General features: G+C 39.0%; 1 protein-coding gene across 2 annotated transcripts; it reads left to right on the top strand.

The window, feature by feature from the left end:
• Positions 1–724: 724 nt before the first annotated feature.
• LOC109425322 (polyadenylate-binding protein-interacting protein 2) lies at positions 725–17,471 on the top strand. 2 transcript variants are annotated; one of them, XM_029859963.2, is made up of 3 exons: positions 725–995; positions 14,880–15,223; positions 15,291–17,471. In XM_029859963.2, exons 2-3 carry the CDS (start codon positions 14,907–14,909, stop codon positions 15,424–15,426), a joined length of 453 nt encoding a protein of 150 aa, XP_029715823.2. In that variant the 5' UTR covers positions 725–995; positions 14,880–14,906; the 3' UTR covers positions 15,427–17,471. The 2 variants fall into 2 exon arrangements, with proteins under 2 accessions (XP_029715823.2, XP_029715824.2); XM_029859964.2 differs by lacking the exon at positions 725–995 and adding an exon at positions 1,003–1,238.
• Positions 17,472–26,178: the final 8,707 nt, after the last annotated feature.

Consider the following 26,178-nt stretch of genomic DNA (forward strand, 5'->3'; position numbering starts at 1 on the left):
AAGAAAAATGTCCGAAAACACAATTGAGGGGCACAGATGCAAAGTGACCATTTTTCCATTTCGAGCTAAAAAAAATCGTCAGGTTTCAAGCTTTTATGAACCTTTTAAGATTGTTTTTGTGATGATAAGAAAAATTACAATAAATTGGAGAAAATTGGGTCGATTTTGAAACTCAATACATTAGGACGGGATGAAAAATTGGTGAAAACTTTAAACCTCATTTATTCGAAAGCGGGTTTTGTCACTTACACCCCTTTGCCTTCAACCCTCTCATTTTTTACTTGAGGCATCTCGACATCTTCAACAATTTGGATGAACATTTGACCACAAATTTGTTTTAACATTAGAACTAAGATGTGAGGGAGACTTGTTGAGTTCCATTTTTAGTAGGTCTTCTGGGTAAAGAAACTAAAGCAACTTTGCAGATTTATTATGAAGCATATTTCAACATTTTCGCAACCTTCTCAGAGCGAAACATCTTATTTTGGATATCGACAAGTCTATGCACCCCAACATTTTTTTTAGCATGAACTTCGATTCCTACACGGTGTGCCTGAAGGGATCGAAACCACGCCACAACGAACTTTGCGTCCCTCGTCGTAGTATCCCTCTTATTCGTCTACCGCTGACAACCAAAACGTCAAACAACGTACTCGCCACTGTCAAACACAGTTTGCTCAACTTTTCTGAACATCATTCGATTGTCTATGTCAACATAGTCGAATGTATTCCTATGTGTATCTTCATTCGTAGCTGATGCAGTTTCGCCAACAGTGGTTCATTACAGCCGCCATCTGCAAATAATATTTTTATTATTGCTCGTACCGTCCACCGTCGTTGTCGTAGTCGTCGTCCTATCGTTCGTTCTAAAGTGGTTGATCTCGTTCGATCGTCCAAGACGTCGTTAGCAAAAGGAGCTGAAGAGAAGTGAGTGAGTGTCGATCGCTGCTGAAAAGTGTGCTAGCTCTAGGAAAAACAACAAAGCAAGCCAGAAAGTAAGTTCGGTCCCAAATTTCCTAGTTTGTAATGTCATCGGGTGCGGAGTGTTGAAATTTCGGTCTGCGGTTTTCAAAATTTTGGTGTTTCGTGTGGTCCCAAATTTTGTGCAATTTTTTTAGGAGTTATTCTTTTTTTGTCGACTGGGCTACAGCTAGAGGGACCCCGTAGTTACCACTTCACCTTGTTCGTCTTTTGCTCAGGGCAGTGGCAGTGATATAGCAGCAGCACATAGCACACAGGTAGGCAGAAATGGCCTCTTGGAGGCCATTCAACTAAAAGACGAACACGTACGACGTGCAGCCGCGAGCGAGCGAGCGTTCCTCGCTGAGTTCGTCCATCAATATTGGTTGTCTACATGTATATTTTGTAAATGCGTCGTGGGAGCTTCGGGTTGAAAAAATTCTTCTATCCTTTGGACAAATATCAAATTTATCGTTTTGTGTCTCTATATCGAAAATAGAGACTTGTGTTTCGATTGAGTCAGATAACTGTAAACAGCAGCCGTGACATCACGGCGTCCAGAAGGCGGAAATGTTGATTTCTCTGATTTGCATTTCTAGTCCAGAGGAAGGACGTATTCGTGAGTGCGGTGTAAGCAGTGACTCTCAACTCGTTGCAGACATCTTTCAATGCAACAATAACAATGTGTGTTGTGGTGCTTAAACCAATTTACCTTACAAAAAAAACAGTTTTGTCCAACATGTTTTCAGTTGATAGCTTGTTTTTAGAATACCATGATACGGGATAGCTTTGATAGTGCGGCAGGCATTGAATATTTTATCTTATAACTATGATTGCTTCAATCAGTTAGAAGAAAGGTAAACGTGGATAAAAAATATACATATGAAAGTCCATTTGAGAGGTACGGTACATATCCCGTGTCCTTTGTATAGTGCATGTCGTATACTTTAACACTATTGAGAAGTAATAAAGTATTCGATGTTGTTACAGTAGTCATTTTCAACTTAATTGCAAGGAAGAATTCTGATTATAGGTTCCGATTTTAACACGCTCCTTTTGCAGTCAACATCGGATTCCAAAAAGTCAACAAATAATGATGATATTGACCATGCATCGGAACCCTAGTCCTTACTGTCTTTTACCAGTGAACACCAAATAAAAGATTAGCAATACTAACCCATTTTTTCCAAACCGAGACCTACCACTTACCAATCTATATATATAAAAATGAGTTTGAAGTTCCTTTGAGGCAACAAAACTCAAGAACGGCTGAACCGATCAGGATGACTCTTGCACGGTTCGGTTCATATTCGTGGTGGCTGTGTTTATATGTACAAAAAGTTACGAAAATCAGCTAGAAAAGTAACAAAATTGAAAAAGTACTGATTTTCCATGAGCTGGGAAGGAAATCAACACGACAAAAATGAAATCAATCTAGAGTGCGGTGTTATTTTAAGCTAACAGTTGTCAAACCACCACAAGATGGCAAGACAAAGTTTGCCGGGACAGCTAGTGTTAATATATTAATTACTAAAATACATATGATGTTCCATAGTTGGAAGCTGTTACGACTACGGTTCGGTTTGGTAGATCTTTCACCGTAACGCAACCCAAAAAGATGATCTACCCACGCTACAGGCTCCGTTAATGATCGAGCATTTTTTAAACCCTCTCACTTACATATTTATCCCTCAGCACCGGTCGCCTGGCACCTTGGATTGCGGTTAAGGACAGACTTGTTAGAATCCCAATATGGCCGCCACAATGGCCGATTCTGGGACCTACTCACGATTTCAAGGGCACAAATCTCTTCGTTAACAAAACCAGCGCACCTGATCTTCTTATTTTAAGCTAATTACAAGTGAGCAAGAATAGAATAATAAAATGCACTGTTGTTTGCAGCTTGCTTCTTGAGATTTGTGCGTCTGAAGTTTCGATGCACTATTGAAGCGGGATTTCAAGACGTTTGTCCTTAATCGGAACAGGTGGTCCGTAGTGCTATTCTAAGCCGGCAGCTACAAGTACAGTTTTATGAAAAGAAAAGGAATAGATTTTTTTGTCCTATGCTAGGTCTTAAGCCTATTGAATTTAACTATAAATAAAACTTGATGGTAAGGCCGTTCGCAATGCTGTTTTATTTTGTATGGCGAGTTTTAAAAATTTTAAAACTCGCCATACAAAATAAAACAGCATTGCGAACGGTCTAACACACTGTTTTTGTTTAAAAAATCATGTTTTTCACGAAAGTCAGACGATTTAGACGTTTAGTGTATTTCAGAAGGACCTGCATTAAACGTCTAAATCTCTTAATAGTTTTTTTTTATACAAAAACAGTATATTACCATCAAGTTTTATTTATAGTTAAATTCAATAGGCTTAAGACCAAGCTTAGGACAAAAAATCTACTGCTTGAAATCTGTCTTAAAATCTTTTACAAGCGCATAGAAATTTGACTCAAACTTGAAAATGTTTTGAAGGCCTTGAAAAAGTTCTACACTACTTAAATACCTGGCCTGACGTAATATACAATAATACACTACCCGTCATAAATATGGAATCGCGTATTGCAATGCAAGTACATATTTCATCACCATCACCTTAATATGTGATTATTTTAGTTCTTTGAGGCACAAATCACTTATGACTCCCCGAATTCTCTTTGAAAATGCAACTCGTACCCACAACCTAATTGGTTCTAGGTTTACTCCATATATCCTCTTTATTTTGGGTGATGCAATACTGAGTATTGCAACGATTCCATATTATTGGCGGGTATTGTACATAGAGCTAACCACTTTTCTGATGAAGTTATGTATTTGAATTTCAACTAATGGGGCGTTGGTAAGAGGAAGGTTATGCAATTATTACCCCTCGTGACCCAGGCATCCACCGGAATAAAACTGTGCTCGTGGCTTCAATATTTGAGGTTCTCAGCATAATTGAAACTACAACTAATAATGAAATGAATCCCAAAATTTAATTGAAAAATATTGATATTTGGGTCTTTGACAGCTGTTTGAAAGCTTCGTTTCAGCTCCCTACTAGGATCCGGAATAAAGCGACGCTTGCTTATTTCTTGAGCGATTCTTTGACTGAATTTCACACGCATCGAGATAGCCCAATAAATTTCTTGCGATCTGCGTACTACCCATAAGAGAATATATCATCGGCAACACAAGTAGCAATATTGTGGCGCTGCAATCGGCGATAGTTCCTTATACTAATGTAATTCACCACTAACTGTGACAATATCATTTTTGGCGGTACTAGTTTTTTCAACGTGAATTGATCTGTATTCTTATTTAAGTAAGGATTTAAATCCATACTCAACATTCTGAATGAAATTTGTCCTAGCCTAGATGTCTGTTATCTGTACTTTGGGTGCCATCTGGTGCCATTACTGAAAATGTGAGGCGTGAATATACATTTATTTCAATCAAAATGAAGTCTACAAGATATTGGAAGCTATTATATGTTATGGTATGACTTCCATCATGAATTAATCCAAACAATAATGAGATCTTGAAAGTCTGTGCTATTTTTTCTGATAAAACATTGTTTTCCATAGATTTTCAACCTGCACTCGTTATGATACTTTTATTGGAACCTTTTGAAACACTACAGATGCAAATAAGTGCAAAAAATCTAAATTTTTTGCGCTCCTTATCGCGTTTCAGCTCCAGGATCTTCACGCCCGTAAAATACGTCAAACACTGCGCACGTCGGCTTCCAGACCCTCGAGCTTGGCGTCGCTTCGCAACGTCTTCAAGACGTCCGAGTACTTCGACTATATTGTCTTGATGGCCAACGCGTCGCCTTTGTTGCACTTGTCACCTACTCTTTAACGCCTTGGTTTGGTGTCCCTCACTACTTCTACCTGCGGCTTCGACTTCTTCTTCTTCCGCTCTACCTTCGTCCAAGGGGGTCCTCCCCTCGGTTCTCTCTATCTATCTATCTATCTCTTTCTCGGGCCAAGGTTCTAGGTTTTAGGCCTTTCAAGGATAAACGTCTTAAAATCCCGCTTCGACAGTGCATCAGAATTTCAAACACACAAATCTCAAGAAGCAAGCTTCAAACAACAGTGCATTTCATTATTCTGTTCTTGCTCACTTGTAATAAGCTTAAAATAAAAAGCTCATGTTTACGAAGAGATTTGTGCCCTCAAAATCGTGAGTAGGTGCCGAAGTCGGCCATTGTGGCGGCCATTTTGGGAGTTCAACAAGTCTGTCCTTAAACGGAAGTTTATCTCCAGTGATAGGCGCCGACAATTCGTTATATACCGGGCTATGTGATATAGTGATGGATAGTGTGTGCAGTGTGTTGTATTCTTCGGGTCTTCGGATTCCAGTTGGGGGGCTGGTAGTTTCGTCATTTAGATCAGGAGTCGTTCAGCCCGTGGAAACGCGTCAAGCAGTCAAGGATTTTGGGTCTGCAGGGTGGCTCGGGGAGATGGGTGGAACAGCCTGGGTGGGGACTGCTCGATGCAAAGCAGGGAGCAAAGAGTGATTTGGATGAGACAATTACAGTGACCCCACACCGATGAATCACCTTTTTTTTCTGTTCGGGTGAGCCACTGCCACCAGTATTTAGATCTTTTGTGGCATTACCCGTATCCTTAGTATTTAGTGCATGTCGTACTACTCCATTGTCATTGAGAGGCAATGAAGCATCGATTTCTGTACAGTTCCTGTTTTGTTATCCCAGAGGTGCAAGAAATCGATTGCGATGAAAAGGTACCGTTATCATAGAGATTTAAATCCCAGTGAAAGAGCGCCCCTGATCAAACACAATCTATTTCAATTCTGAGAAAAACAAAACGGTGGTACACCAAAACCTCTATTTAGGTAATGAGTCGGGACTGCCTAAATAGAATTTTTACCTAAATGGATTCATTACCTAAATGGATTCAGTCTATTACCTAAATGGAGTACAAGGGCAAAATTCCGCCAGACTGAAAAATTATTAAATGTCGGGTCAAAGTCGGGTCAATTTTTATCGTATGTTGGGCCACTGTTGGACCAACATCGAACACCTGTTGGGTCTATATTGGGTTTACCGGCCGAAATAAAAACAGGTCAATGATAGGTTGATGTCGGGTATGACGTCATCAATGCTATGCTGAACACAATCAAATTCCATTTAGGTAACGTTACCTAAATGGAGGGACCTAAATAGATTTTACCTAAATGGATCTTACCTAAATGGAGGTTTGAGTGTAGTACCACCGTGGTACTGATATTTATCCATGCATCGGAACTCTAGCCCCATCCATGTCTTGCTTCTAGTTTAGTCCCAGGACAACAAAGAAAAACCCGGGACTTTAGGCTGATTGCAAAACTCTGTAAAATTAGAGAATGTGTTCTACAATAAGAACGCACGTGAGTCCTTGAATTACCAGAACTTAACAGTCCTTGATAGGTTAGTACGCAATTAGATACGTAAAGCATGTTTGTTTTCCTAACATCAAGTATAGTCTCGGGTGGGCAAAGTCCGATTCTTTAACTATCAGTAAGGCAGAATAAATGCAATTTTAGAAACTGTCACCAGTAACAAGGACCATTGGCGAAACTACGAATTTTTGCCAGAGGGTGCACTACAAACAAATATTCATTAGTTCATCCATTCATCATTCATGGCCCCATATCTCACAGCAATGCATTAAAATTCTAGGGGGTGCCTGGAACCCCCGGCACCCCCAGTAGTTTCGCCTATGACAAGGACTTTGTACTATGAATCCTTATTACCAAAACACATTATCCCAACTTGACAAACTGGATGTCACTAGGGTTCGGTTTGGTAGATCTTGAACCGTAACGCAACACATAAAGGCGATCTACCTACGTTACGGGCTCCGTTAAAGATCGAGCATATTTTAAACCCCCTCAACCATTCATCCATCAGCACGGGTCGCCTGACACCTTGGATTGGGGTTCCCTGTTTGGTGGACTTTTACCCCCGGAACAGGTGGTCCGTAGTGTTATTTTTAGCCAATTGAGACAACCGCTACCGACACTACACAGCTATCTAGGCTGATCGGGAAAAGAAGTTAACATTGATGGTTAACTTCTAAACGAGCCCGTTCAGCCAACATGAATGACCTTAATTTTGTACACTATTTATGAATCACCATGTTAATCAAATGAGTGATCCCTAAACTGTGGTCATTTTTTCCGATTCATAAAATGTGGGGTCACTGTACGACAACTGGACCTGGACTAATTTTAGACCTGGTTTTAGTCAATAAAACAACCCTGATTAGCTGCTCCGTATTTGAGGCCTTGGAACCGCTCTCTACTCTTCACTGCTCTACACTGCTCACTGAGCAGTGTAGAGCAGCTCACCCTCGTTTGAGTGTTGAAGTGAATCTGGAGCGTACGGTGGAGTACGATCAGTCGTCTTATGAAGCTGCATTACACAGATCAAATATCTGGGTAAGCCATGATTATTCGATTATTGAAATGTTTCATGAAATTCCTAATGAAATCCAAGATTGCCCTTATGATCGCGACATTTTCAGGATAATAATTAATCAGCGATTTACGCTGTTAATTGAATACCTCTAAAACATTAATTTAGTCACCATTACGGTTGATGCTGCTCAACTAAGGCTAAATGGATACACAATATGATCATTGATCAATTCCGATCTGTTGAAAGGACACTTAGGAGCCATCACTTTGAGAACCACTGAGAAGTGTAACAACACACATTGGACACACCACCATCAACGATGACCGATGACCGATACGCCAGGAGAGATCGGGGTGGCACGAACCACCTAAGAAATCAATGGGCTATAATCATGAAACAGACAATAATATCCATTCTAGTTGCTCGTATTCAAAAGGTCAATATTCTGCATTTACTTAGATCAAGAGCAAATTATAATAACACTGAGTCAACAACGTGCCTCCAAAAAACTCAGTTTATAGCTGCATATATCTACCTGGTCCACCCATTGTGGTCTTTGTGCTCCTCGTTTTTTTGTGACAATCGGACCAATAGCGAACGCCTATTTTGCAGGATTGTTCTCCGGTATTATCGCAGCATGTGCTGCCCACCATATCTGTCCAGCTTTTATCACTTACAGAATGTTCGGGTCACTTAAAAGTGTATTCACACCTGCATACCGCTGAAGATCGTCCTTAGCACGCATCGATCGGAAACTCGAAGAGCTTGCAAGTTCGTTGACCAATTGAATTTTCATTTATGTCGCAACTCGCTTCGGATTAGTGCATTATTGTCAGCCATTAACAAGGAACCGAGGTAGATCAGTCGTTCTACCACCTAGAAGATATATCCGTCTCTCAACAATGCTGCCAAGGCTTGTTTTGAAATTCTCAGCTCCACATGCTTCGTTTGTCCTTTGTGCGCTCTGTTTTAGCCGCATTCAGGCGGTCGTACCGCACTGCTATCGCTCCGCATGTTCTATCAATAATATCCATATCGCACGCAAAGCAAACAAATTGGCCGAATATCATGAAAATCGTTTTTACTAGAAACAGCTTTGTACACTGTCTATCGTTGGCGCACTTCCTGGAAACACCTTTTGAAGTTGAGAATTTTGGGTGAATTTGGAGTGATTGAAACCTAAAACTATCGATCTGGCATTAGAGAAAATGTAAGGGTGAGTCGTTTTAACCCACGGCGCCGCATATTAAAGCGATTTTCGCGATTTGTATGGTGGTTTTGGTCCGTCCATTCGCGTCTTTTGGTTTGGGTTCTTACCAGCAGCGCAGCGCCAGCGGTCAGCTCATGCCGTGCAGCAAGCAGTCCGCTTAAGATGTGTGCGCGGTTGCGGGGCTGTTATTTTGTGTGCTGTGTGTAAATACCGCGCCACACCGACCGCCTACCTTAGCCTAGCCGACCGCATCGTAAGGTGTGGTGGACGGTAGAAACCAATTTCGTAAATAGCCCCACTCGTGTTTATTTTTGTGATACTACAAACTTGGATGTTGTGAGGAAATGCGGTCATCGGTGAGACAGTTCTTCATTTTGTTTTCATTTTTCTTTCCTAGTTAATTTTTGGACCGGTTTTATTTCCCATTTGAAAGATGAACTTACATTTGGTTGATTTGTTTAGAGTAGGATTCGATTTCAGGTCCTGGAAGACATGCGTTTCACTTCAACCATCACACTGGTTTCGCTTCTGGCTTTTCCAACTGTTCTAACTATTTGTTGCTGTGAAAAATGTCATGACATTGTTTTCATGACATTTGCTGACATTTTGCAACCTGTCAAGATGGTACACCACTTTCGAATGAGTATAAAAGAATTAAAATTCGTAAGGTAGTTTGATGAATTTTATAAGTTGACTTGACATCGCTGAGTGTACTCCTGCTATCCCAATGTTAACTGCATTCCCCTACAAACGTGCAAGTCGGAATCACCGCGTACTGATGATCACGCTTGCTCATAGCAGCAAGTCCTGTCATGGATGTTTGCAAAATTGTTTTAGGTTTTTATTTTGGCATCGGTGATGTGTGAGTTTACTTTTTTTGCTTCTGTTTTTATTCGATATTTTTATTTATTTTGCGAGGCCGAACGTTGGCGAACTTGCGATTTTGTGCGATTCATGAATTTTGATTCTCTGTTTATCACTTCTACTTCGACGTTACCTTTAAGGTGCGTGTTTTTGGTCACTTCTTGTCATTCTGGTCTAGTCTTGGATCGAGGTCCACATGAGCGATCTTGAGCCAGTTCATTCTCTTTAGTTGTTTTTTTTTATATATTATATCAGATAGACTTTATTTCATCGAGGTACCATATATTCATATATACAGAACTATGTTGGGTAAGAGAACTCTTCTTTCTACTCGAAAAAATTATCTCAAAAACCTGTACAATATGTTGAGAGGTTTCTAAGGGATTCCATCGTGTTCAAGACTAGTTTCAGAAAAAAATTACAGCTTAGATTAGACTGACTGTACATATCAATGGTTGCTCCTCCGTTATTGAACTGGTAGGAATTGCACTGAGATCCAACTGAATAAGGGGCTAGGACACTCCACTTATTATCAAAGTGCAATTCTAGCAGCTCATACATTTTGGATCAATACCGGCGCCGGCCACGTCCCTATAGTCAGTTGGGAAGGGAAAGGAATGTTAGAGTGTGCTGGTTGTTGCTACTAAAGACCGAGATCACCTCTGAGTCTCCACAACCAGCACGGATGGGGTATTTGTCAGTTGGGTAGGATGTGAGATCTGGGAGTCACCTACGATAGGGATTTAGGTGATAGATTGTGTGTTGATAAAACTCAGGAGAAGCGGCACAGTTCGCCTGGTTGCATAACTTGCAGATGTTATATGATGATAGATTGGTACTGTGCTTTGAAAGTTGGAAGGAAGGTAAACGGCTTTTTAAACCTTTTTCTGTTCTAGCAATGGCTATGAACTTATGAATATATATTAGTTGTATATGTACAGAAGAGAAAAAGAGAAAGTAGATAAAAAGATACAAAGTTGGAGGAAAGGGACTGGCCAGGAACTTCTGCATACGAATCAAAAGCGATAGCCACTAGACCACCAAGCCCGTTTGTCAAGGGTAGTTTCAGAAATGTTTTACAAGAAGTTAAGTGGGTTTCATCAGCGTAGAACTTCAGAAGATAGATGAAAGGGTATTACAGAAAGGACCCGATTTTGTCAGCCCCTGGTAGCATTTTGGGTTGACAAAATCGGGACATTTTTAAAAATAATTTTTTTTATTCATGAAAAATTATTCTGAGCTCATCAAAGACAGTATTGTCTATCCGGTTGGAATCAAGACGAACATTCAATAAAAAAATGCCGTTTTCTTGGTCCACTAGTTTCGCAACTTTTTCGCGACTTGTGCGCTGTGTTGCTAATGACAAAGAGATAGATGCGCACTACTTCCGAAATAAATCAAAATCGAAATAAATAATTTTTTTACCAACCCCCCCCCCCCCCCCTCCCCTTTCGTACGGGTTATTTTCTATACTTAATACATTGCTTGTCACAAACCCCTTCTCCCCCTAGGACCGTGATGTACTAAATGGATGGCCCCTAATAGTATTGCATAATCTGCTGGGATCCGCGTAGCTCTTGAAATCTCAAATGTCATTGAGAGACACTACAGGGATATTCCGGGTCAGCCAAACTACTTTGCAGTTCAGGACTTCAGGTCTACACTCGTAACAATAGCCATATCTGCTATACTGAGTAACGATGCATATTTATCCGTGGTTACTGGACCAATCTGAAGCCTACTTTAAAAAATAGTAGTTTACGCAACAAGGTGCAGAATGAAGATTTTTACAGCACGAGTCGTAAATTTATCCAACGAGGCTTACCGAGTTGGATAATTACGACGAGTGCTGTAAAAATCGAGTTCTGCGCCGAGTTGCGTACAACGTTTTTTGCAATTTCATAAATTATTGCTTGAGGATAGTTTTTAACAAAACATTTCCATGAAACTGCTCACTGATGTTCATAGCCTTGTTTAAGAATATCTGATCATAGCAGGTTATACTGTGTAGTTGTCACAATTTTTCAAAACTGCGTCCAGAAAGCATCAAGAAGTTGATCAAAACTGAAAACAGTGCTGTAATGGTTCATTACGCAACGCAAATCAGTGCTGTAATGAACCATTACAGCACTGTTTATTTAGTGTGGGAAAGTAGGCCTTTTCCTGTCAGATTTGCGTGAGGTTAAACAGCCTATTACGATGAGAAATTGCAAAAAATCCTTTTTGACATTCAGGTTCGTCCAAACTGTTCTATAATGAAGTCCTTCAAATCTACAAGAAAAACTTTATGTGTTAGACAATTAACATCGTCTTCAGCCAGAGGCTGCACAGACTGAACACATTACTTACACTAGACAACGGACAACACACAGTGGCCCAGTGATGAATTTTTCGTTTGACGAAAAGTTTCCACCGACTAGAGCGGGAATCGAACCCATACTCCGAGGCTTACGATACGTCTAGACGACTGCCGCCGCTAACCGTACGACCACGAAGCCCACACCATAAATAATATCATTGCATAATCTGCTGAGATCCGTGAAGCTCTTGAAATCTCAAATGTCATTTAGAGATATTATAGGAATGTTAAAAGTCAGCCAAACTATTTTTGAGTTCAGAACTCCACATCAGCTTTATGTGACATACTGAGTAACGTTTCATAATTAATCTCGGTGACTGGATCAACCTGAAATCTACCATACATTATTATAAACCCTTGGGACATTGAGGATCGTCCAAACTATCCTGAAGTTTAGCTCCTGATAGTTACAGTAGTTATTCTCACAATGAACTTTGAACTGTAATCTGTAATCCCCCTGGCATATCATGAGTCATTTCAAGATAATTTTGAGATATCCCAGATCAACAATACTACTCCGGAGACCATAGCTTCAGGTTTACACTTGTGATAATAGCTTTGCCACTACGTTAAGTAGTGTTACATAATCCACTGTACATACTTACCAAAGTAGTTAGAGGAACAATATGCATTGTTATATATTGTTGGGATATTATGGGCTTCCGTACTGTTATGAAGCTTAGTTGATAAAAACAACCACTGTAACTTTCAGAAGACTCACTGGACATGATAGATTACAAATCGTTGCTTTGCATAATGAAAGAAGTTACCGTTACACCCATAGACTTTAGGATCTAAACTCAAGAACAGTTTGGATGACCTAAGATATTGCGACTGATCTGATATTTAAAAAAACACTACGCCGTCTTCAGCCAGAGGCTGCACAGACTGAACATTACTTACACGAGACAACGGACAACACACATAACACCCAGTGGATCAATGGAGAATTTTTCGTTGGACGAAAAGTTTTTCCCGACTGGAGCGGGAATCGAACCCGCACTCCGAGGCTTACGAAACGCCTAGACGACTGACGCCGCTAATCGCACGGCCACGAAGCCCATATCGTCTATAAAACTTTCAGAAGACTTACTGCACATGATAGATAACAAATCGTTGCTTTGGATAATGAACATTGGCGTAGCTAGCTTTTTCTTTTTTTTTTTACTCACTCTGCTAAACAAACACGAGAATGAGCGGGATGCAAGAGGGGGCCTGTGCTTTCTCTTTCATCCTTCTCTTTCTCGTGTTTGTTTAGGAGAGTGGGTGAGAAAAAAGAAAAAGCTAGCTACGCCAATGATAATGAAAGAAGTTACCGTTACAGCCGTTGATTTTAGGATACAAGCTCAAGAACAGTTTGGATGACCTATGATATTCCGGCTGATCTGATATTGTCTATTAACCTTTCAAAAGACTAACTGGACGGGGGTCTCCAGTTAGCCTAGTGGTTAAGGCTATGGGTCCCCAATCAAGAGACGGTGGGTTCGATTCCCGTTCCAGTCGGGAAATTTTCTCGACTCCCTGGGCATAGTGTATCATTGTACATTGTTGCCTCACAATATACAAATTCATGCAATTCTTTATTACACCAACGAACCTAACCTCAAAATGACTGACAATTCTCAGGTCATTTTGACAGATGTAACATGAGCATGAAAAGGACGGCAACAAGATCGATAAAGTAGAATATAGTATCTGTCTTTTTCGTGCATTAGTGTGCTGCCGTGTGCTGCATAGTTGTCCCATGTTAATAGGGATTTCCATAGAACATGGGACAAATATGCTGTAGACGGCAGTGTGGTCTGTCAAAATGACCTGTGAATTGTCAAACATTTTCATGGCTAGCTTAATTGGTGTAATGAAGAATGGCAGGCAAAGAAAGCCCTGCAATTAATAACTGTGGAAGTGCTCAAAAAATACTACGTAGAAGCGAGGCAGGCCAAGACCCAGTGGGGACGTAGAGCCATAAATAAGAAGAAGGACTCAGAATTGTTCAGAGACTTCAAGAGAAGGGATTGAAAGGGAAATAGGACACAATCAGTGAAGTACTAGTATGAAATTAGTGAGCTGGATTTTTGTACGGTGAGATGATCAATTCTCCATTTCAGCAATGAAAGGTGCAAACAGCGTGGGTATGTATTATGATTTCTAATTTGATGCTGTTTTTGGCAAAAGTTTGGTAACTGTGTTGTTGGAGTTGCAAGAAATAAATAAAAATAAAGCATCATGCCGAGACGTTGGTGACGAGGCTGAGACTTGCAAAAGGTTTCCAAAGTGCTCGAACCAGCGTTTCAGCTGGTCAGCTGGATTGGTGAACAACAGTCCAGACGTATCTTTCAAGGGGGTTGTAGCATTCACTAAGGCGACATGAGATATCGTAGAGGAGACCAGTGTCATAGTATTTGCGGCTTTCTCGTCTTATATCTCAAGAGAGTCCGCTCTTTTGTCCCGTCTACACGAACGTTTCACTTCTTTCTCAAAAGCCTAATTGCGCTAACGAGTTACGGCATTGGCTCCTCGTGTTTCCGCTTGTTCTATTCCGACTTTGGCGTTCCTTCGCTCCTCTATCTTTCTTCAGATGTCATATATGATCCATTGTTTCCTCTAGGTGTGAACTGCCGCAAGTCAGTCCGATCTGCATTTTGGTCAAAATTGAGTTAATGGCATGCACTTTTAGACTTTTCTTCGGATGATCTTTCAGCTGCGTGAATAAAAATATATGCGCAACTATGCGTAGTTGTATGCCAACGATTAGGTGGTCGAATACAATGTCGGCGTTACGGCTGTTCCGCACGTCAAGAAGGCTCCGTCCCCAAATTCGGCTAATGCAGAAGTGTTCGATTTGTCACCATCTTCATGGTTTCCATCGTCTGTACTGATCATGTTCGCAGTTCTGCTGCGTTGACTGGTTGTGCCCGAAACCTGTATTCTCGCTAATCGGTCGTAGTGCTTCTTCCAATTTTCGATCATCCGTCATACGTCTGCCTCGTATTCGTCTACACCAAAGATTACTTTGGGATTTACAAGTGTACAGCCAATACTTAAGCTCTCTTAACTTCCAAAATTATTCCACAGTAATCGACTGAAAGGTGCCAAAAGAAGATGAAGATGCCCGACCACAACATTGGATGTAGCAGCTCAAACAACGGTTACAGTGGTAACTACAGTGACAACTATGACTCCGATCCGGACGGTTACATCACTCCACCGAACGAGGACAACTCGAACGGCGGCGGACCGAACCTGGACGAGGATTTTTCCGAGTATATGTGGATGGAGAACGAGGAAGAGTTTGACAAGCAGGAAATGCAACGACTCGAGGAGGAAGCCCTCATGGAGCAGTGCATCGAAGCAATGCTTCAGGACGAGCTGGACGCCGCACAGAACCCCAGCGGTGACCCGACGCTAGAAGTTGACAGGTTTGTCCAAATGGTTTCGTTTTATGAAAGGTGATTGGTTTTAAGATCGTATTTTTGTCTTACCTAGCCCTAAGGATTTGTGCCATGCCCTGTCGAGTCTGCAGGTGCAGTCCAAGGAACAGAAGGTCCCCGTTGAGCAGTCAACGTTGAACCCTCTGGCAGCCGAATTTGTGCCATCGGTGCTATCGACAACGTCAGTTTAAAACTGAACCCGTTTGGTGATCTACAACTCTTTCTCTCTCTATCTATCTTAACAATTCTTCTCTAGCGGTAGGCCAGCAAGCGTAAAGAATACTCAATAAGCAAATACAAAAAAAAAGAAATCATTACAAATGTTCCATACTCTCACAGTTGTATCAGTCATCGTCGTTATACATATATAGAAACGTTGTTGCATTTACTTTTCCGTGAAAAGTAAAGTTGAGTATTGTTGCGGGCGGGACTAACGAATCGTGAAGAGCTTCTTAGATGATGAGCGTGGAACTACTACTGGTGAAATTGGAAAAGCAAGCAAAGCATGGATTAAGATATCAAGTTTAATCGTACACATCCGTATGAATACTTATTTAGGCAAATGACGTACAAAACCAATGTTTTTTAGTTATCTCTTGATCTCACCCATAGTTGGAAAACTTGAGAGCAAGAAATTACCGAGCTAACAGAAAAAAAATAATCAAACGTCAAGCAAGATAAAATGCAGCAACCCTAGGTATTGTGCAGAATAACAGAATAAAATAAAAAAATAAAAACAAAACAACAATTTCGTGAAGCAAATTTTAGGCAAAACAAAATGGCGGCATTAGCTAAAATTAGGCAAACATCTTTTCAACGTACACTTTTATCATTAAGCTTACAACGAAACGGTCTGGTCATTACATGCGAATAACAATTTAGTGTGATTCCCCCAATCCCTGAACGGTAGTCCTTCAGTATTTCAATGTTACAGAGTTTGCAATAATCCGAAAATAGTTGATTTTTTTTTAGTTAGTAGATAACGACGTACTTCACAACCAAAATTGGGATGAACTTGTATTTTTCATAAAATTACCTACTTTGAAGCTAATTTGACGTACTCAAAATTTGTCATCAAAACAATTGAAGTAGTTCCTTATTTGTCGAGCGTACTGTAAATGCCATTGTAGAATCACTATTATGTAGTTGTTTAGCTCCAGGAAAAAAAAGTAAACGGTAGAATATGCTGAAAGTCTGGTAAAGAGTTAGTTATTAATTGACAACTACTATAATTAATAGACTAACTTTAACCACACATTTCATCATTCAAAAAGTTTCAATGACTGTCGAAGTCGTAAAATGACAGACAGCTACCAACAAAAATCCAAACTTCTTTGAGAGCCTGCCCCAGCTGCATTAATAGAACGTCTGACGGAATTAGTCTACAAAAAAAATACAAATTACCCAGAAAATGCTGTTAAACCCATTCTTAATTTTATTGTGTTGGACAGTTGCATAAGATTGAAACATCAAAACTCGCATCTAAAATCAATTGTCTACCGAAAACATGCGCAAATAATGAATAAATTGTGGAGTTTTTTATTTCTTCCCAAAAAACAACCTAGTTAGAAGCGGAGAATTTCCGTTAAAACAATAACGAAGAATGGTCTCTTAGGTAAACAACTTGAACGAGCTAGGCGCGCATCGAGCGAAACCGAACCGACGGCAAGTCTGAATCCACTTATATTGGATAGAGAAGATAGGATTGAAAATCATGCTTTAGGAAATAATGTTTCATCCTGTGATACGTTGCTTCTTGGGGAACAAGAAAAATTTGAACAATCTTCCCGTCTTTGATTTCACTTTCTTTGAGTATTTTCCAAATCGGTTTTATAAGCACGATTGTTGCAACAGTTTTTGTTCGAATTGTTACTCGAAACTATGGAGACGATTAATCTTTTTATTATTTTATGCAATCAAAAAATAATATATTTAACAACGTGCAAAATAACATCGACCCTTGTGCATTTATGAACAGCGAACAAACCCAGAGATGAGGAAAACTAAGAGCAGAGCATCATCCAATCGATAACAAACAAACAGAAAACAGTTTTAGTCCTTCCCGTAAGACTTGTTTTTTTTTTAATGATTGTGATTGTTTTTCTATTTATTTAACAATAAGGTAGCAGCGCAAAAAAAAAATAAACATATGTTACTTTAAGCCACGTAAGTTCAAAAATAAGTATCAACAGTGTGATAGTAAAAATAAATACAAAAAAAGCATTAAAACTCTTAATCCGTACGTTGTTTTTTTATTTTGCAAGAAAATTCCACTCGAAAGTAAATAAATCAAACCAGAAGGTCCTACTCTGTTTTACCCTAGAAAATGGCATTTACGCATAATGTAAGTTGTTCTAGAAATTTGCGTTAATATTTTGCAATAAACAACTTACCTACGAACATTGTTTCCTTGCTTGATACTCGTTTGTTTGGTTACTCCATAATTGCCTGGAGAAACAAAATTGCACAGAGAACCAATAAACAGAACTCAGGAAATGCTATGTAAAGAATTCGCAAGCTTCCTCGGGGAATTCCTTCTGCGATCCATCCGGAAGTTTCTTCTGGAATTCCTGCAGTAATGCATCCTGGAGTTTCACCAGAAATTGGTTTTCAGTTAATTCCAGGAGTTTTCTCCAAAGTTCCTTATAGGTTTTCTACAGATTTTTTTTTCCTTTTTTCCAAAAGTTCCTTCTAGGTTTCCTCCATTACGTCACTCATTTTTCAACTTTCCCATTTATCCAGAACAGTGGCGTAGCAAGGGGGTGCGATGGCTGCGATCCGCACCGGGCCCCCGATTTCAGGGGGCCTCCAAATGAAAGTAAGTTTCTAACACTAGTTTGGTGATATTGATGGTTCAATCTCCGCGAATTGGTGCGTTGGTGGTTCATCGATTGTTTTCGCCGAAAAATGACGAAAAATGCCTAGATTATTTTTCAAAGAAGTGAATGGCATAAACACCAAAGAATTCCTCTCAAATTCGTTGATGTTGATTTGCAGATTTTCGTGGAGAAATTTCTGATGAAAGCCTTGGTGGAGTTTCTTTAAGACCTCCTGAGGGAATTTGTGCAGGAATCCTGTGGGGATGAATGTGTTCACCCTTGCAGGGATACGTTGAAAATCCCTGAAGGAATCTTTGTGACGTAGCTTGAAAAAAATCATTGGAGAAAAAGCTGTCTTCACTGGAATTTCTTAAAGGATTCATGATCGAATCGTGAAAGAGCAATTGAAAAAATGCCTAAGGAATCTTTGGACGATTTCATACACCAATTATTGGAAAATTTCTGAAAAAATCTTTGAAATGCTTGAACATTGCTTCAAGAAAAACCATTTGTGGCTGTGCAAGAAGAATTCTAGCAGAAATTTCTAAATACAAATCTTGAAAGAATTCCTCTGGAAAATTTGCTCAAGGGATCATGTGGGGTAGCTCCAAAGGAATCGTTTGTTGAAATATTTAAGAAACTCTTTATGGAATTCTTGGGAATACATATTACTGAAGAAATTCCTTCAGAAACACTTGGAGGAGTTCCCGAAGCAATCGTTGTAGCAACTTTCGAAGCACATCTTGGAGGAATTTGTAAAGAAGTCCTTCAAGTTATTCCTAGATGAATCGTAAAAGATATCTAAGAAGGAGTTCTTGGAGTTCCTCATTTGGAACAAATGCTTGATGAAATCCTTAGAAAAAAAAACCTTAGAAACTTCGTGAACAAAATTCAGACGAAATTGGTGTTATCGTTAAGTAAATTTTTAATGGTTTCAATGGATGGAAACCTTGGAAGAATGCCTTAAGAATTCATTTTGAAAATTCCAATAAAATTTCTTGAAGGAATTTCATTGAGATTTCTTACATTTTTATTAGAATTTTCCTTTGGAAATTTCTTTTGGATCTGTTTCAGTAATTGCTTTGGAAATCCGTGCAGCAATTCATTAGGGAATATCTTTGAAAATTTATTTGGAAACTCCTTCGGTATCCTTCATTATTTTTAAAGAAATTCTTTGGCAATTCTCTCAGCTATTGTGTTCGCAATTCCTTTGGTAAAAATTATCAAGATTTTTCTTAGGAACTCTGTTACAAGTTTCATTGAAAATTCCTACGGTAATTCTTTTGAGAAATTGTTAGGCAATTCCTTTGGAAACTTCTTTGATCAGTTCTCGGCAATGCTTCAGCAATGGCTTTGCGAACTTCTTCTGAATATTTTTTCTACAGAAATTTCTTTGAAAATTCCATTTACAACTTCTCATTGGTTTTTTTTTTTTGACAATTCGTTAGAAAAATCCTCTGGTAATTACCTTGGGAATATCTTACTTTGGAAATACATTGGCGAATTTCCTGTGAGCCACTCCGTGGAAAACTTTCATATTACCTTTGGCGGAGTTTTTTTTTATCAAAGCGTTTGGAAATCCTTCTAGCTATTTTTATTGGATTTGATCGTAGAATTCGTATAAAATTATTTTTGGGGGTTTCTTGGAAATTGTTTTCGAAAACTATTTCGGCAGTTCCTTTGAAATTTGGTTCAATAACTCATTCGAAAATTTCTGGGTAATAAAATTCGAAATTGATTTATGTTTTTATTTTAAAAAATATCTACGATCTAGTAACTTTCAGAAATTCTTTAGGCAATAGCTATAGAAATTTATCAGGCAAACCCTACACTATTCCCTTCAGCAATTTCTTTGGAAGTTTCATCTGTAGTCCCTTTGCTAATATACTTGACTATTACTTACGTAATTCTTTCAATAGTTCCTTTCGAAATTCATTAGGCAGGTATTCTGAAAATTCCTTAGTTAAATCGTAAATTGAGGTGGGAATTTCAGAAAATTTCTCCGGTAATTTTTCAGAAAATTTCTTTGGTAATTCCTGTGGAAAATTCATTTGATAATTCCTTACGGATGTCTACACGATAAAAAATCTGCACTGTGATATAAACTGATTGGCACTTGAATTCGCACTACTGTTCAATCAGTTTGTTATCAATTACATATCATTTGACAAAGAACACCCAATGCTTTTTCAATTTTAATGTAACTTCACATCAATTCATGTTGACAATGTTTTGATTTCAAAACAAAAATTTAAAAAAAAATGTGTACAGCCGCACCCAGAATCGATACCAGGACCTTTAGAGTCACGATCAACTATTTTGCCACTACACTGCTTCACATCTGTTAGGGAGGTGCGAATCGAAGCGAAGCACTTTCTACCGCCTGTAATCTATATTTACTTTCATGCCCAAAACAGTCATTGCCAAATCAACAACTTTTCACTTTGGATCGTATTGCTTTTTACAGTAGTGTAAATCGAAGGAATTTTCTGTTGATTTCTCTGGTGGGTTTGTTTTGGTTCTCAAATCAACACTGACAGCATTGCGATCTCAATGGAAAAGCACTTCTGATTATGTTGATTACGACATTGAATAGTTAAGGGATTTTTCCCTTGCATCTAGCGTGCAGAATTTTTACCGTGTACTGTTACTTTTGAGATTTTATTAGATAAACTCCTGCGAATTAAAAAAAAAACAAACATTTACAATGAAACGGCCGAAGAAAATCTCAACGAATTAGGGTCTTGTACCAATTGGGCAGATGTACCTATTTTGGGCACTTGTCGCTATAACTAAGTCAATTTCAAACTGATTGACATGAAATTTTGTATCGAGTTAGGCACGTACAGTATCAAACTCTGTACAAGAATTCAAATCAGTCGGATTGAAATTGACTTAGTTATAGCGACAAGTGCCCAAAATAGGTACACCTGCCCAAATGGTACAAGACCCTACCTAAGGAATTTCCGAAAATCTAAGAAAGTCCACAAACAATTTCCTAAAAAAACACAAAAATTGTTTAACCCTTTGGGGACGAATGGGTCATACGTGCCCAGCCGAGAAAATTGGCCATAATAAACGTGTTCTAGACCAGCGAGGTTGCATCCAGATAGGTGACAATTCCGTCTCCAAAGGGTTAAGGAATATTGCTAATTTAGAGAAAACTTTCCGTTTTACGGTAGAATGAAAAGCTACCGCATCTGTCAGACTACTGATTTTCACTGAGGTATCATCGATCTACCCTAGTGATGCCTTAGATAGCCTTGGATACGACGCCGATGATCATTGTTTATTGTTGGTTTTCAGTTCAATTCACCATGCAAGCATGCTTTGATTTGGCCTTTAGTTTCAATGATAGGATGATTTTCAAGCCTGCGGTAGGACTTTGACAGCTGCGGTAGAACTCGGCGGCTACCGTAGAGTGGAAATTTTTCTAAAAATCCGCAATACCAGTAGAATTTTTTATTTGCCACTGTTCTTGGGGGAATTTCTGTAAGAATTCTTACAATTTTTTATTAAAATCAGTTGAATCTTTGAAGAAATCGCAAGAGTATTTATTGGATGAACTTATTAAGAAATCTTTGGAAAACCCCCCGAAGAAAATTTGGGTGGAATTTCTAATAGGCATCTTTGAAGGAATTTTGAATAAATCCGTGGCAGAATTCCTTACCCTTTGGAGCCGGACTGTTTCGCCACTGCTGCCTCAACCTCGCTGGCCTCGAACACGTCTGTTAGGGTCGATTTCATCACCGGGGTCATATATGACCCCTCCGGCTCCAAAGCGTTAAGCAATCCCGGGAAAAAGCCCAAAAGTAATCATCTATAAAGCTCTTGGAGAAATTATTGAATAAATTAGGTAAAGAATACTTTATCCGATTGATGAAACCTTCGCAGAGGTTGCTAATACGATCTTTGAAGAAATTCGATTTGTTTAAAGACATATTTAAGAAATCCTTGAAAAAAAACCCGTAGGAAGTTTTGAAGCGATTCCTCAAGAATTCTCGATGGGCACCCTATATGAAATCTTAATCTGGTATTAATCACTTAAAAGATGCTTCTAGGCATTTTTAAAGAATTCTTGAAGAAAGTGGCAAAACAGTCTTAAGAGGAATCCTTGTAGAAACTTCTGAAGAAATCACTTTAAAGATAAATGCCTCAATTTTTGTAATAGACTGTAAATGTTTAAATGTTAAATATCAAACGTAAATTGTTAGTGTTAATGTAATGTATGTTATAAAACTCTGAACGTGCATCGAATGTAGTAATTTAAAAGGTTTACCTTACACTACTGGAAATAAATGCTAAATAAATAAATAAATAAATAATTAAATCAATTTTGATTTTATCTCTCTTCTTCTTCTTCTTCTCAATTCTGGTGCTCTTTGCACAGAGCAAAAGAGCGGAAAAATGGCGCAGCGAACTAGCGCTATATTGCCAACGAGTTTTCGTTTATACAGTAGACGTTCGATAACTGCAACATGTTTACGTTTCACCTAGCGAACGAAAATCCGATAACTGCAACGCCTGACAGTGTCAACAAACCATCAACTGACGTAAAATGAACCTGAATTTCATCCGACTGTTCATTTGGGCTAACATGGCGCACCATTTTGACGGATGGCGGTGCGATAACTGCAAAATTGTTGCACTTACCGGACTTGCAGTTAAAAAGCATTGCAGTTAAACCGTTTGCACCGACCGAACGTCTACTGTACTCCAATGGAGTTTACTTTCTGGCGAGCACGCCGCGGAACACGACCAAACGTGTTGGTCGCTGCAGTCGTACTGATTTTATCTTATCAAATAAGATATCTATTTGTTTATTATTTAAGCATATACGCTCCCTTTTTCATCTTACTGAAAACAAAGGAATGAAGCGGTCAAGCGAATGATAACAAAAATTTCGTAACCAATCGAGGTAATCGCTTTGTTTTCGAATAGGATGATTTTGGGATTGTAAGATTACTAAGGCACGTTGACCCTACCAGGAATCCTCGAAGATTTTTTTGAACGAATTTTCGGAGGAACTTCTGGAGGAATCAATATTAAATCCTGGAGAAATGCTTGACTTAGATGCTTGAAGGTAACTTGAAGGTTTTTTTTTTCGAAATGAGAATTAGAGTTTTTGGAAAGAATTTCTGAGTCTGTTAAAAGTCGCAATAGAAGTTTTTAGAACAGTTCTTAGATGAATCCTTGGGAAACTCGTAGAGTAGATGAATTTTGAAGAATTTGTTGGAAGAAATCCAGAAGGATTTTGGAAAGAATTCCAACAGAAGTTCCTCTCAGAATTTTCTTAGAGGAACTTCTGTAGGGATCCTTGGAAGATTTTTTTAAAAATAACCCAATTATTTAGAAATTTCTTGGAGGATTTCTAGGATCAATCTCTTAATAAAACTTTAGAGAAATTCCTTGAAGAATCTTTTTAGATTATTTCAAAAAAAAAAGCGTTGCAATAATTCTTGAAGGAATTCTTGGAAGTACTTGGGGGTTTTCGGCCTTGCAGTCTCCGGTGCAGTCAAAACGATATATATTTTCGATGCCCGACGTTTCGATGGACTATGCCATCTTTCTCAAGGGTTCTATTTAAACAAATTGGACGTACAGTAGACGTTCGATAACTGCAACATGTTTACGTTTCACTTAGCGAACAAAATTCGATAATTGCAACGTCAGATAGACGCCAACAACCCATCAATTGACGTTAAATGAACCTGAATTTCATCCGACTGTTCATTTGGGCTAACATGGCGCACCATTTTGACGGATGGCGGTGCGATAACTGCAAAATTGTTGCACTTACCGGACTTGCAGTTAAAAAGCATTGCAGTTAAACCGTTTGCACCGACCGAACGTCTACTGTACTCCAATGGAGTTTACTTTCTGGCGAGCACGCCGCGGAACACGACCAAACGTGTTGGTCGCTGCAGTCGTACTGATTTTATCTTATCAAATAAGATATCTATTTGTTTATTATTTAAGCATATACGCTCCCTTTTTCATCTTACTGAAAACAAAGGAATGAAGCGGTCAAGCGAATGATAACAAAAATTTCGTAACCAATCGAGGTAATCGCTTTGTTTTCGAATAGGATGATTTTGGGATTGTAAGATTACTAAGGCACGTTGACCCTACCAGGAATCCTCGAAGATTTTTTTGAACGAATTTTCGGAGGAACTTCTGGAGGAATCAATATTAAATCCTGGAGAAATGCTTGACTTAGATGCTTGAAGGTAACTTGAAGGTTTTTTTTTTCGAAATGAGAATTAGAGTTTTTGGAAAGAATTTCTGAGTCTGTTAAAAGTCGCAATAGAAGTTTTTAGAACAGTTCTTAGATGAATCCTTGGGAAACTCGTAGAGTAGATGAATTTTGAAGAATTTGTTGGAAGAAATCCAGAAGGATTTTGGAAAGAATTCCAACAGAAGTTCCTCTCAGAATTTTCTTAGAGGAACTTCTGTAGGGATCCTTGGAAGATTTTTTTAAAAATAACCCAATTATTTAGAAATTTCTTGGAGGATTTCTAGGATCAATCTCTTAATAAAACTTTAGAGAAATTCCTTGAAGAATCTTTTTAGATTATTTCAAAAAAAAAAGCGTTGCAATAATTCTTGAAGGAATTCTTGGAAGTACTTGGGGGTTTTCGGCCTTGCAGTCTCCGGTGCAGTCAAAACGATATATATTTTCGATGCCCGACGTTTCGATGGACTATGCCATCTTTCTCAAGGGTTCTATTTAAACAAATTGGACGTACAGTAGACGTTCGATAACTGCAACATGTTTACGTTTCACTTAGCGAACAAAATTCGATAATTGCAACGTCAGATAGACGCCAACAACCCATCAATTGACGTTAAATGAACGCAAAACTCACTCGACTGTTCATTTGGGCTAACTTGGCGCACCTTTTTGACGGAAAGCGGTGCGATAACTGCAAATTTGTTGCACTTACCAAACTTGCAGTTAAAAAGCATTGCAGTTAAACCGTTTGCACCGACCGAACGTCTACTGTACTGTATTATTGTATTGAGTACATCCTTGATTTTTTTTTCAAAAACAATTTTATATGCTTCCTATAGCTGGTCGGCGTTCGGTCAGAGTGGACTACGCGATTTTTCGGGCAGGATAAGCTGAGGAATTCGTTAAACCTGAACTTTTCGACGTTATTTTGTTGCAGATGTGTCATTATATAAAAGAATAATAGTATTTCTGAAAACAATGTCAAAGATTTGAAATTGCAAGTGCTTGCAGGACATTATCTCCAAATCATTTAAAAACAGATGGTCCGGTCTGACTTAACGCCGACCAGCTCATCTCAGGACATAATCTTTAAAAATGTAAAAGCCTTGAAACTATAACTGGAGGAAACCCTCGAGGAGTCCTTGTAAGAATTTCTGAAGAAAATCCCTGGAGAAATTCGTGAAGAATTATTTTAGGAGTATTTTCGGAGAATGATGGAATTCTTGGAAAATCCCTTGCATTCCCCTGGAGGAATTCCTAGACGAATAGATGTAATGAATTAAAAAAAATCTGGAGGAATTCAAAAAGCAATTTCTAGAGGAATTCGGGGTACATTTTCTGGCTTCGTGGTCGTGCGGCTAAGGTCACCAAGCCTTTAGTCGCATCGTGCTAAGGAGCGCGGGTTCGATTCCCGCCGCAGCTGTCAGGAAAAGTTTTCGGCTGTGCCACTGGGCGTTGCATGCTAGTCCGTTGTCTAGTGTCGTGCTACTTTCAAAGAGCTAATAGCTCACTGGAAGCATTAAACGTGTCCGTGTCTTTTAAGAAATTTCGAGAGGGAACCCAGAGAGAATTCCCAAAGAGTCTGAAGAGAGGTGAACTCCTGAAAAATTCCAGCAGAAATATCTGCCAGCGCTTCTAGCGTGTAAGTACGTATGTTTAAACTAAGTCACAGTGACTGTAAAAGAATAACGGGATATATTTCAAAGAAACTTCTTTGCAGAAGCGGCAGAAGGTTAGGTATTTTCGAAGGAATTCATATATGGACTTCTGAATACCTGATTCCTGAACCTCATCTGTGGATAAACTCCTTAAAGATTACTCGGAGATTATTATGAAAAAGTTCCTGGATGACTTCTTTCAGAATTTCCTGACTCCTGTATCCCTCTAAA

This window comes from Aedes albopictus, chromosome 1 (assembly GCF_035046485.1).
Source record: "Aedes albopictus strain Foshan chromosome 1, AalbF5, whole genome shotgun sequence".
In the NCBI taxonomy this organism is placed as follows: Eukaryota; Metazoa; Arthropoda; class Insecta; order Diptera; family Culicidae; genus Aedes; species Aedes albopictus.